The 13286-nt window shown below is 41.0% G+C and overlaps 1 protein-coding gene across 1 annotated transcript in view; it reads right to left on the bottom strand.

Moving 5' to 3' along the window:
* cacna2d3a (calcium channel, voltage-dependent, alpha 2/delta subunit 3a) overlaps positions 1–13286 on the bottom strand; it is an 87721-nt gene that overhangs the window by 33818 nt on the left and 40617 nt on the right. Inside the window, exons 8-16 of the mRNA XM_010772247.1 lie at positions 11757–11868; positions 10604–10737; positions 5164–5235; positions 4720–4800; positions 4000–4074; positions 2667–2753; positions 2503–2574; positions 1608–1669; positions 1428–1495 (exon numbers count right to left, since the gene is read on the bottom strand). Coding sequence (XP_010770549.1) covers positions 1428–1495; positions 1608–1669; positions 2503–2574; positions 2667–2753; positions 4000–4074; positions 4720–4800; positions 5164–5235; positions 10604–10737; positions 11757–11868 — 763 coding nt within the window. The remainder of the gene's footprint in view (positions 1–1427; positions 1496–1607; positions 1670–2502; positions 2575–2666; positions 2754–3999; positions 4075–4719; positions 4801–5163; positions 5236–10603; positions 10738–11756; positions 11869–13286) is intronic.

Below are 13286 nucleotides of genomic sequence, written 5' to 3'. Positions count from 1 at the left end.
CACTCAATATAAAATCATAATAATAGGGCTAGGCACCTAGACCTTCGAAAGCACACACTTTTAATCACACACACCAGGGGTGAAAAATGTGTTTTTTGAATGGATGTGACAGTTCTGATTAGATCAGGAAGAGCCAAGTCATGCTCAGAGAGCTCCGCATGATGGACATGTTTGGAGAAACACACACACACACACACACACACACACACACACACACACACACACACACACACACGAATATTAACATTTATGAGGCTGGATAAATAATCAGGGGCAAAAACATTGCACTCTCAAAAGAGGGTCACACTTAGGAGTCATTAAATAAATGTTTAACTTCCTGTCCAATTGTGGAAAAGTTCATTATTAATTCATAATTTCTGAAAGAGTGTGTGAGCGTGTTACACAGAGAGAGAGACGCACAAAGAAAGAAAAGGAAGCAAAAAAGTTGCATAATGAGATACAGTATTCAGTGGTGGATGTGACTAAATAGAGTTTAGTTACTTTCTTTCTATTGTATGCTACTTTATACATATCAATTGTACACTTTACAAAATTTGAACATTTTAGATACAAATGAACAGCTCGCAAATGATTGTGCATTGTAATTTAGCTACCCAACATTATCTCAAAAACAAAAAAGCTTCTATATTAATCCACCAGTAATAACAATACTAGTATATAATATAAGACCTTAAGAAAGCCATTACTTTGGTAATGGTGGAGTTGCCCTATAGCCTACTTTACATTTCGTAAGAAGGCTCAGTGAAGGTATTTAACCCAAGCGTAAAAGTGAAGCATACTTCAGTGAAACTTCTTACTCCGTGATTTTTGTTTGAGACGTTTACCGGAAAAAACTCTTCTCATCAAATATAACAAAATTAAACAAATGAGGCACTAAAAGCTAATCAAAGAATAGAGTGCTCTCCAGATTCTATAGCTTTAATGACATTCACTAACAAGTGCAAAAAACTTGTTATACATATTTGTTCATCGGAAGCTCACTCATTATTACATCCTAATTCAACTTTAAGTGATGCAATTATAATCCACAGAAAATAAAATAAAATATAAATCGGAGTTCTTCCTCCCACGGCATAGATGACATTTTGTAAGTACACCATGCTTTTGTATTTTACCTCAAAACAATTATTAACGCCATGTTCACCTGTAATGAAACATAGTAATATTTAAATAATATTATATAGTGTCAAATTTGGTATTGGTACTCTTTTCTTTAAGTAAATCTGTACGATTTTTACTATCCTGCTGTATAGTAAATACATTTGAGTTGAGTGCAAATTAGTGACAAAATATATAAATAAATACAGATAGGGGAAGAGGGGGTTGAGCAAACAGACAGAAACAATACAGGAAACAAATGAGCAAAAGTGAGAAAATGCAGATTAAATAAAAGAAAGATTTCCCACCTTCCTCCACTGTGACATTCCCTCTGAAGAAAAACTTTCCATGGCCTCTGGATAGGGCTACCCCCAGACTAAAATAGAAATAAAAACGTTTTCTTAGATGACAGAAAGACAACTGTAAATACTGGCACCTCAGTCCTTCAGGAGCTTATTCACATGTCAAAAAATGTACCCTTTTCCTACCTGAAAGGAGTCCCTTTGATGTCTGTGTAATAGTAATCATTATGCAACACCAGCACACGTTTCTGAAATAAAAGAGAGGAATACACTTTATTACACGCTGCAGTAAACAGTGGGCAGTGTGATAGCGGTTATCTGATGTGATGTCCTGCTGTCTGGCTCCATCTAGTGGATTAAATGGTCCGGTTGTGACACTATCTGCTACTGTGCTGATGGTGTTTTTACACTGCGTGAATAGTTGGATAAGGATTGTGAATATGCATCTGTGTGTACATTTGAGAGAGTGTGTGTGAATGAATTAACATATTGAATGCTTAATAATCAGGCTAATGTATAATGCTCTCTACTAAGCTTAGAAAATGCAAAGTGTACACACACACACACACACACACACACACACACACACACACACACACACACACACACACACACACACACACACACACACACACACACACACACACACACACACACACACACACACACACACACACACACACACACACACACACACACACACACACACACACACACACACACAGGCATGCACACCCACACAGACACACAAACATGCACACGCACACACCAACACACACCTGAATGCGTCTCTCTCAGATAGGAAAGTAGTAAACGAGAATCATTGGGCTGCTGTCTCTCCAGTGCTCAGCAACATGTGCTTGGTGAAGATAAGGGGCTCAACTCACAGACAGACACACACCCGTGCATGCATAGCAAACAAAATCAGAAACAAATCCCCAAGTCAATCCTGCATATCACCGTGCCAAGTGTGACAACCCCTTGGCAGGGTGGATTCTCTCTGCTGGCACACCTTTTTGGACCATCAGAAAAGCGCTTGTTTGTGTGTTTTGGGTTGATATCTGAATTTTAGATTCCTCACCCCTTTGTCAACACTCTTCTTCACCTCCATGGAGAAGGTCCCTGTCTTCCTGTTGACCATGGCATTTCTCAGCTAGCAACACAAAGCACATACCCACTCTTAAACATCATATTTGCATTGAGTACTGCGATGAGGCTTAGAGTGGATTTACTCGAGGGTCTCACCGTGTCCTCCTTATCCTCCCATTCCACCTCGAACAGATCCACACTGCTGTAGTTTGGCTTTCGCTTTCGCTTCTTGCCATCTCCATACTGGACACACAGGCACACGGAAACACACAGTTAGAAATACTGAAGAAAAATGCGAAGCTAACAAATATTTTGCACCACACTAGTGCTGCATCCAATTGTTAAAAATGTTTTACTATAAATGAATCTATTTTTCTTTGTATGGCCTGGTTTGTTGGTCATTAAAATAACAATTTCCCAGAGCCAAAGGTAACATTCTCAAATTGTTCAATTTAAAATGGTATAAACCAGATAAAATCATAATTTAAAACGCTGAAATAATTGACAAATGATAATGAGCATGTATTTTCTATCAGGACAGGAGACAGTTGGCCTAGCTCCGTCCAAAGTAACAACAAATCCACATAATGGCAAATTAATAATTCAGTATTAACACACTATATTTAATTTGTTTAGTATGTATCTTTTGCAGCTAGCTTCCTACTTAATGGAAAAATGTGAGATTGATATCAATCACCTTTTTCTTAATAATCCAGAATTAGATCAAATGAATGTGATTGTCAATGAACTAACCTTTATACGGCCAGACGTGTTAAAGCATCAGAACATTTAACAGATGATTTTGAGGCCAGAGAATCTAATGTGTACTATATGTGTGTCTTTGTGTGAGTCCAGCTCTTCATTCATCTGTGGACAGCCTCCCACCCCCCATTAGTTGTTAAACACTGTTCATTAACATCTTTAATTAGACTGCAGTTAAACAATCTGTCTGTCCCTCTCACTGTCTCCTCTCCTCCTTGTCTGATGTCCCCTCATCCCTCTCTACCTCTCCTTTTTCATCCATGTGTTGCACCCTGCTTTGTCACCCTGCACCTACTCTCACATTAGGCAGGTCCCTTGCACTCCTCAATCCTCCCCCACCCTTATCCTCTTGTGATAGGAGTGAGTGAGTACAATAGAGTTAATCACAGCCATTCAGAAGCTGTATCTCTGTCTATGCACAGCACAGCGGAGGCCTGGAACACACTCTCCTCATCTACATACCGACACGCAGCCAACAGACACAGCGCGGCAAAGAGAGCAGCCGCACAACTACGCACTCATTTTCTCCGTCAATCGGCAACTCAGTGTGACAATGAAATCAGTAATTGACTTGACATGAACACAAGAGTTGGTATTCCTCAGTTGCATGTACAAAATAAATGATTACATTTAACTTCAATCTCTAGAAGGGATTGTTATGATAATAAGGTTCATACTCAGACAACTTGTTACAGAGCAACTGAATGGTGCTGGGGGGAATACTCACAAGTGGCCGTAGATCTGGGTGTGTGAGGATGTAGCCGTTGTTGGTGATTGCAAAGGCGTAGCCATGGATGCCAAGCTAGAAAGGATACACGCAAATTTGGGCGCACACACACACACCAAATGAATGCATGACAAATCTGTACTCAATTTCAAATATGGACTAATCAAGCTCTTTGATTTTTTTTACTGGCATAATAATCTTCGTCTTTGTGTGGGAACTCACAGAACTCCACAACACAAAGGAGGTGGTGTAATTAATCTACGTCTGGACAAATAATACACTTTCAAATGTCAAACTCTTACACCCAACCAAGCTTCAAATCTACAAGTGAAAGACATCATCAGGATGTGGCGGGGAGCAGTATCAGAATGTATTAGTATAAAGTGTATAATTTTCCTGTCATTATTGGACTTGAGGAAAGAGCCGTGAAAAATAATTTTCAAAAGTTCAACAAAGAAATTGTGATTTATCTATTTCTGAGTTTGCCATTCAATTACTGCACTCAATTACAATTGTCTGGGTTGGACTGGCATATTCACGTATAAGAAAAACGTTACAGTACATAGCTGTAGTTTTTAATTACTCAGCATCCTGGAAAATGGCCAATTCCTTCAGTTAAAAAACATTATAATAAAATGTGTGATCATCTTAAAGGGTTTCTGCTATAGCCATTAAGATCCTTTTTTTTTAGGAGTAACAAATTGACGTTGGGTGCACTACCTTGTATTTGGGGACGGTCTTGAGCAGCTCAGACACAGGCACGTCCGTCCCAACCACCCCCAGCAAGATGCCTCGGTTTCTCTGGAAACACAGACATTACAAATATTATAAGTTGCATTTTAAAGGTTAATTAAACAGCACAGACTCCTACAGATCCACTGTTTATGACCAATCTATATTGAATTAGTGATGCTCTATTGTTTCCTAATTTACAGACTCTAATCAAACTACAATTAGTGTCCATCAAAAATAAACATAATTAACCATTATTTCACAATTTGTGTCTATTGTTTAAAACCCTAATTCCTTGTCCATTATGCAATACGTAATTGCATAGTTTTTCAATTAAACTAAGCTGTTTTGTTGGAGCAAAAGAGTTGGAGAAACATAATGGCAGTCACAGTGAATGTGATTTTGGTTGTATAGCAGTAAATGTGCACTTACAGTCTCATTCTTGGTACTGAACACTGGCATTGCCACTGTGGTCATCAGAACCGGACCTTTACCGTCATCCATCTGAGTCATGAGGGCGGAAAGGTGAGAGACAGCCATTGAGAGGGGGAGGAAGGACAAAGAGAGACAGAAGGAAAGCTAATGATGAAACATTATAGTTACAAAAGAAATGGCATATTCACATTGTATGAATCATCTTTCCGTGTATGATTATCTCAAGCTGCATAACACTTGTTCTTTAAGTAGTTAACCTGATAGGACTTCTGCAGCAGTCATATTATCTTCTTGAGGGACCTACAAAACTTCCATGACATGTTTTATTCATGTTTATTATTTGCTTTAAAATGTGCTCAATCACAGCCTGCCTTTGATGTCTTTGCAGAATAAGCTTATCCAAAGGCAGTGCCTTTAGTTTGGATCTGGGTATCTTCCCTCCTTAAAGACTGCTGGAATAATTATGATATTTATCTTTCCAGCGGCTGTCTGTATCTGACGATGGTATCCATTAGAGATGAAAGCTTGACTCTCTTATGAAGATACTGGAGAAATGCTTCCCACTCTGCAAAAAATGGTCCGACCTTGTCCACTCAGAAATGTCAAAACTGTCTGAATGTCAGTCACTCACGCAGTTTATGTTCTAGTCACCATGAGTAATTGGTCCATTTGGTGCATTATGAATCCCAGAACACAGTGCACAATTGTGTCAAAAAAGATAAATCATGTTGCATGTGATCCATTTCTGCTACAGCTATAGTATTAATCTGTTAGACTTAGATATTAGATCCCACTATAACACTTTTTCTCAGAAAACTGCCCTATTAAACCAACCCTCTTAACTGAACATTACACGCTTTCTGATCACTCTCCTTCCTCAGGGGCTCACCCCCCATCTACCTCCAGTAATAATAGGTAATGACAGGAAACTGCTAGCATCCATTCTCTCTCCCTTGGACACTGAGGAAAAGGGAATTGGTGACCTGAGCTCAGACAGCTGGTAATAGCAATTCAGTACGCAGGATTGGACATCAAAGAGAGAGCAGAGCACAACTAAGTACAGCTGCGTTAACAATGGTCAGCCTTGCTGCTGGAGTACAGGATCGATCAAAGGACAGGGTAAATGAGAAGAGCCTCATCTAAAAATACAAAATCTATTTCCAAGCTCTAGTCTATTGGATCATATATCAGAAGTCTGCAAAGGTATGGATGAAAGTTATCACATTTTTACATTGTGTAATCTAGAATTGTTTTATATTTAGTACATGCTTTTGTTCAAAATCAGGGTTGCCGATGCCTGAACAGATGTGGCCAGTCCCCAGCAGACCTTATACATATGTTTAGGTCATGTCCGAAGTTGACAAACTGTTGGTCCTGAATATTTGATACATTATAAAAAGGCAGAGATAGATCCGAATCCCCTTTCTGCTATTTTTGGTATCTCACCTAACAAGGCGCTCTCGGTCGAGTCGCGCCATGTCATGGCTTTCAGCACCCTGCTAGCTAGGCGTTGAATTCTCCTAAATTGGAAGCACGCTTTGCCCCCATCTCATGTTCAGTGGATCGAGGAGGTTCTAAACAATGTGAAGTTGGAAAAACTGAGGTTCTCTTCTATATCAGGTTGTTTAAAGAACACGTTTTTATCTTTCATGGACACTCTGTACATTATGCCTAACAATACATTATGCCTAACAGATCAGATGATTGAGTCCATTCGGTTCATATTACTCTTATTGTAAGAATATCTTTGCTTACAGTTTTCCCTTATTATTATTATTATTAATGATTTAGATTTTTTTTCTTTTTTTTTGTGCGCTTAATCTTTTTTTTTCACCTGAGGTCGAGGCGGGGTGGGGATGTGGGGTGGGATGTTTAAAATAGAAAACTGAAAGTGAGCATTATGTTTCTGTCCCTTTCTTATTCTGCAATTGTATACGTTGTACTTGCTCAATAAAAAAAATATATATATAAGAAAGAAAAAATCAGAGTAGCCCAGCTGCTCTGGGAAATGGCATACTGTAATCAAGCAGATAACAAGAGTTGCATGGGGCAGACAGTAACTACATATGTTGGATTCAAAGCCAGCAGCACAGCTACAGAGGATCCTCACTTAGCCTACCCAGAGGAGGGGAGACCTTTAAACCTGTGCTTCATTATCCAAACCCAGGACAGGAAAAAGGCTCCTCCTTGAACCCTATGAGTGAGTGTTCTCCGAAACGACCGTGCCCCAAGTCCCTGAGGGAGTCCACTGTATCTGGAATTTGACATATCATACATAACCAGCAACCTCTAATACAAGGTCAAAACTCAAGACACATTTGGTCCAAATCTGCATCATCATTGCCTTCGCGGCTCCATCTGTTTCAGTCAGAGCAAATGATGTGTGTATGTCCTTTCCCCTGCTGTGGGTCAGAGTATGAAAAAGTATCTCTCTGATACACTCGCTCTCCACAGACACAAATTCCCACACATACCCTCACACTGACACTCCTCAGAGATACACACACCCTGTCCCATGTAAGCCGTTTCATAGGACACCTAGAATATAGGTTGCTGTGAGAAATTGTGTTCTGGTGAACGAGGTGACTCTTGTTTCTTTAGAGACTGGGGTTTAATGATGTTGTGTGTGTAAGCCCTGGAGCCAAAGCCCCCTGTAGGCTCCTGTGGGGAAAGCAACACATACCCAAAGGGGAGCAGAGCTGGCACGGATCTGCCACATCTATGAAAGCTTGTGTTTGCCTCAATCACTCTTGAGTGAGTATATATTCATCTTTCATGAAATGTGGACAGCCCACTACTTCAATTTGCCATCAAATGGTAATCAACTGTTGCAGCTTTACCAAGTATAAATCTTGTTCTTTGAATTTCAGGGAAAAAATCCCTCTTCTCATCCCAAAGTCCTTCTTTACATCCTTCGAGTTCTCTTCACAAGTTTTTTTGCAAATATTTGACATTCTTTTTCTCACCCTCCCTACACTTGTCCTCAAATATCTCCCCCCGACACATTCCGTCACCCCCACCTCCCTCCCATCATCCCTGAGCTCCAGTGTCAGTTCATCCGACAGAGTGGGAAACAAAGCCAAATGAGCCAGAGAATGATGGATGAAGCTAGTGAGACGAAGGAGAGGAGGGGGAGGAGGGAGGGGTACAGGACAGGAGGGGGAGCGCAGGTGGGGGGGGAAGAGCTGGGGATGGAGGCGCGAAGAGAAACAGACGGACAAAAAGGGGAGAGGCTAGAAAGAATATTGGTCTCGCCATGGAGAGGAGAGGAAAAAGATAGGATGAAGGAATGATGATACACATCAGCCCTGAAACATAGATAGCAGATGCTCATCACTTCCCCAACACTGAGCCAATCCCAGGAGTTCTGCTAACTCCTTATCAGGCACTATCACTATGCAGGGTGTGTGTGTGTCATTCTGTCACTGTGTGTTTGACTTTGTGTCGCACACCCAGGCCGGAGCTGTGCTGGGATGATTACATGCAAAGAACTTATTGCAGTGCAGACTCTTTGCTTATCCCAATTATCCTGTCTGACAATGTGATATCTATTTCCGTTTTCTGCTGAGTCGCCTCCATGTCAATAAGCATGGATCTATCACACTAACAGTTCTATGTCAGACATATGGCCTGCCAGCTGTCTGATGGGACTGCTCTGTGCTCAGCTCATGCCGACAGGGGGACAGAGCACCGTTTTGATTCACCATCATCTTTGTTATGATTATAGAGCTGCTTATCTCAACCCACATCATTCATAAAAAACGAAAAAATAAAACGCTGAACACGATAAAAAGGCGTCAGAATAGATCATCCCACCCAGTCATTACAGGCTATTGGATTTTGACCCACAAGATAACAAAACAGCTTATTCTGGAGAATTCTACCCAGATAAATAACACAGGCAATCTTGTTTTCACACCAAAACCACACAGGCACAAGAGCAGAAACGTGGCCTCACATTTACACGAATGGTCACAATGCCAGCCCCGGAGACACTGGCAAAGCACGGCTAACACAGCATCACCAATGATGAATGAGTGTGAGCGTGTGCTGCTCAGACATGTGCGTGTGCTTGATCAGACGTGCAGAAGAGAGCGATCAACTGAACCTTTGACAACCACGATGCATGGTTTGAATCAGGAGGTTGAGGAGCGACGTACGACACTGACACACAAGAAAATGCCATGGGTCAGTATGGTAGTTAGTTCACCCAAATTATGCCGTCATCTCAAAGAGATCGGAGACCAAAACGCACATGCACATGAAATGCCCATGAACACACACCAGGCCTCAACACAGCACAATACAGCGATGACCTCAAATCAGATTTGTTTTACCTTTTGAGCTTGGGGGAGCTAAAAAGAACAGATCAAGGAGGAGAGGGGAGGGGGGGGGGGGGGAAGAGGAAAGGGTTGTCAGTTTGTGGATAAGTGTTAAAAAGTGCAGGTTCCACTGAAAGGAGTGCCAGCATCTGTGGGTGTGTAGAATCCCCTGGCATTGACTGGAACTTTAAAAACTGTGACTGTGTCAGGAGGAGATTTGTATGGCTGGGAGGGTCACAGTAGAGGACACAACACTTAAGCTGTTAGTGTTGAGTCAGTGTGGGTGAATGCACTGACTGGGATACATAGATGGGGATAATGAGGGCAAAGAGAAGGAAATAAGCAGAGAAAGACAGGAAAAGGTAAAAGGAATATGAAGAGGGTCGCAGAGAAAACCAATCCATTTCCATGCAGTGTTGATAGCCTGTGCGTTTTTCTGCTAGAGGGCACTTGCCTTTGTCTCCTTACATTTTTGGAGCTCTCTCTCACAATCCATTTAGAAATAGTGGAGGACAAATGACTGCAATTCACTCTTTATAGCAAAGCACTAATAAAAGAATCATTGTGCAAGCATGAAAGGTACAGTGTGCGCAAATTATCTTATAGCACAAGATCCTATTGTGTAGGTAAGGCATTATTCTTTGGGCTCTTTTAGCAATTATAAAGGGAACTATAAGGCATGAAGAGGGCATTTAGCAATGCATGATTATATGAGTTAAGATATTATAGTGGAAATAAGCAACATGTGTTTAGTCAGCACATGAGTGAAATCACTGTATGTAACATACTCATGCTACACGACTCGCAAACACACACAGGAGGCTCATTGACTTAATAGTTCCATCTGCTGCTCACACACACTTTCACACATTCAGTCTGAGACGTACACAGGCAAAACACAGTGTCAGGCCTCCACTTTCAAAGTATCACTACAACCCTCCTTTGGATTATAAAATCATCCATCTTGATCATACCATTTTTTTGTAGTGCATTTTTTGAAAAGGTTGAAATCTGTGAATCAATCACAGATTTGTCTGTGCTCCCAACCCAGTGGGAGGGTGTGAGGTAACTGTCGGAACTGGTACCATGTGAGAGAGGGCATGATCAAAACTCACAGTGTTGTCGATGTAAGCCTCAGTCCACACCGTGTCGTGCTCCCGGTCGATCACCTTTGGACGACTCAGCACATGGAGATACTCCATCACATTCTCTTGCACATCTGCCAATGTTGAAATCTGAGTGAAGTAGCCTGTTGGGCACAAAGAGGAAGAGGAAGAGAGGAATGATGATGAAGTATTTAACTGAGATGCTTGCAAACAAGCGAGAGAGTACAGATTTAATCTTCTGACATTTTCCTGCGCTGGGATTATACGTACAGTCTCTTTGGTTCCAAAAAAGAGCAGCAAGTATCGCTTCCAATATCAGCTTAACTATATAATCTTTTTTCCAAGCTATCACTCCTATTGTATTCATCCTGATACCAAAGCCGAGGAACTACATCTGGATACAGTACAGTAGGCAGCAGATATTTGCCTGATGAAGCAGACACACACCTGGATGCAAGTATGTGTAACAGCTGAAGAACTCCCTCCAGTCATGAACGAGTGAAAGCGAACCAGCATGGGTTTGTGAGTTGGTAAGTGGTATGTAAATGTAATGGAAAAACTCAGTTAAACCAAATGCAATGCCATTCCCTACTGCTGGTAATGCCGCCATTATGATGCTAATGTGAATTTGTAGGAGGGAATATATGTTATCTTTGCAGGGGGGTAGATTTGAAGAGAGGGAAAAGAAGTGACACAAAAATAAGGGAAAAGAGAACGACAACCACATTTCCACACATCCATAAAAGCAGCAAACTGCCTCCATCACAGTGAGGCAGTCATGGAGAAAATCATAGCTGGAGGAGAGGGTCATCGTTCCCAGCTACGACCTTTACTCCACAGGGAGAAAAAAGTTTATACATCTTACACACACCCATGAAAGATACCATGTGTCACACCAAATTACTAAGGATTGTACCAATCACTGATAATCAAATACCACATAAAAAACTAACAAAATCTTGTTGTACCCACACACTGGACGCATTAAAAGCCACCTGATTACTGCAATGAGCATAGCAACCAGAATAAACCTGCTCTTGAACTTGACCTGGAAGTGAACCATGTCAGATTCCTCCTTTTCGTCCTTCAGAGACAATCGGATCCAGCTATTATTCCAGCAGACAGTAAAATGACAACACACAAGTACGGACTCACATCTCACACAAAGCAAGCTGCCTCAGTCTAACCACATCGTTCATCACAGTGGTGAGTGAAGAATGAGTGCTCCCTCTGGCAGGCTGAGGGCATCCTTCAGACTGGGCCATAGAGAGCAGCTGGGGGAGAAAAATGAATCCTGCTGGCTTTCAATGACATGTTACACCTACTCAGAGGACAGGACAGCCACTGCATGCGCTGGTCAGGCTTTTATGTATTTTGAAGGACCTTAGTTTGAATGTAATGTAAGCAAAAACTACACAACAAGGTCTCAAAATGCAAGAAAATAAATAATAGATGGGGTGGGGATAAAAGACAACATGATGTGGGACAACACAAATTTGTCTAAGTCTAAACTAAGTTTAGTTTAGTTTATTTATTTACAGTGTCGTGGACAGTCCCCATTGATGAACTGACACAAAATCAGTAAAAGGAGCAGCTTTAGCCGACATGGCTAATTTCCAGCTGTTGTCCCCGGCCAGATGGTAATAGACACCCTTAAAATCACAAAATATCAACAGCATTAGTTATGAAAAAATATAAAATAAAATAAAAAGGATGAAAGACAAGTAGATACAGGCGAAAGGATAAGAGAGGATAAAAGAGAACAATTAAAAACATTCACCTATATGTGACATTTATTTTCAAAACCATGGGCATTAAAGAGGAACTCTGCACTGATTGTATTTCCATACAATCACATAGATTTTTGTAGGCCTTAAACTTGGGTATATGTGTCTGCTTGGATTTAAAAGTTCTGTTAAAGCTGAAATCTGTGGAAGTATATTTTGTAATTTCAAGTATAAAAAGTAGGACACTGTGGCTTACCGTAGTCCCAGTTAGTAAGTGCCTCTCACACATGGCTGCTGGTTACATTAGCAAGCCTTCACAAGGGCTTATTATTTATCTTCTGTGCCAGTAAAGACAACATATGGGCTTGCTGATAACTGTGCCATATTCAGGGCTTAATAAGACACACAGGGCTGGTTCAAAGTGTGTTATGATTTGGTGCTTAACCATGCTACTTCCCAAAGAAAGACTATAAAGACGGCAGTGTTCATATATTTAAGTGTATGTTTAAAATGTGCCTGTTAGAAAATGAATTGATATACTGTACACAAAACATAAAAGAATAGTTTATCTTATGATCTCTATTAGTTTCACAGCCACAGGTTGTCAAATATCATTATTGATTGGTTGTCAGTCCCAAGAGGACAGATCTTTTGCACTATGATGGGAGACACAAGCAAGGTGATAATAGAGGAAGAAGAGCAGAGAGTGGGGTGTGGCTGAAGGTTAAACTCTTTTTTCAGAATGATAACCCTCCCCTTAAAGCCCCTGTCACACTGTCCCGAAATTGACACCCGATGAACACACGATTAAGGAAATGTTCAAATTCGGCTCTGATCGTAACAACATCGGGCCATTCGTGAGGGCATCTTAAGCCATCGTATGACCGCCCGTGGAGTTTCTCAGGCTCCGGCAGCAACTTTGTGAGCGGCAACTTCTCGTAAGGCACTCGTGAGGGCATGTTGTC

The sequence above is a fragment of the Notothenia coriiceps genome, unplaced genomic scaffold, assembly GCF_000735185.1.
Source record: "Notothenia coriiceps isolate Sejong01 unplaced genomic scaffold, NC01 NC01_scaffold00011010, whole genome shotgun sequence".
Lineage (NCBI taxonomy): Eukaryota > Metazoa > Chordata > Actinopteri > Perciformes > Nototheniidae > Notothenia > Notothenia coriiceps.
This window is presented reverse-complemented; position numbering and strand designations above follow the sequence as displayed.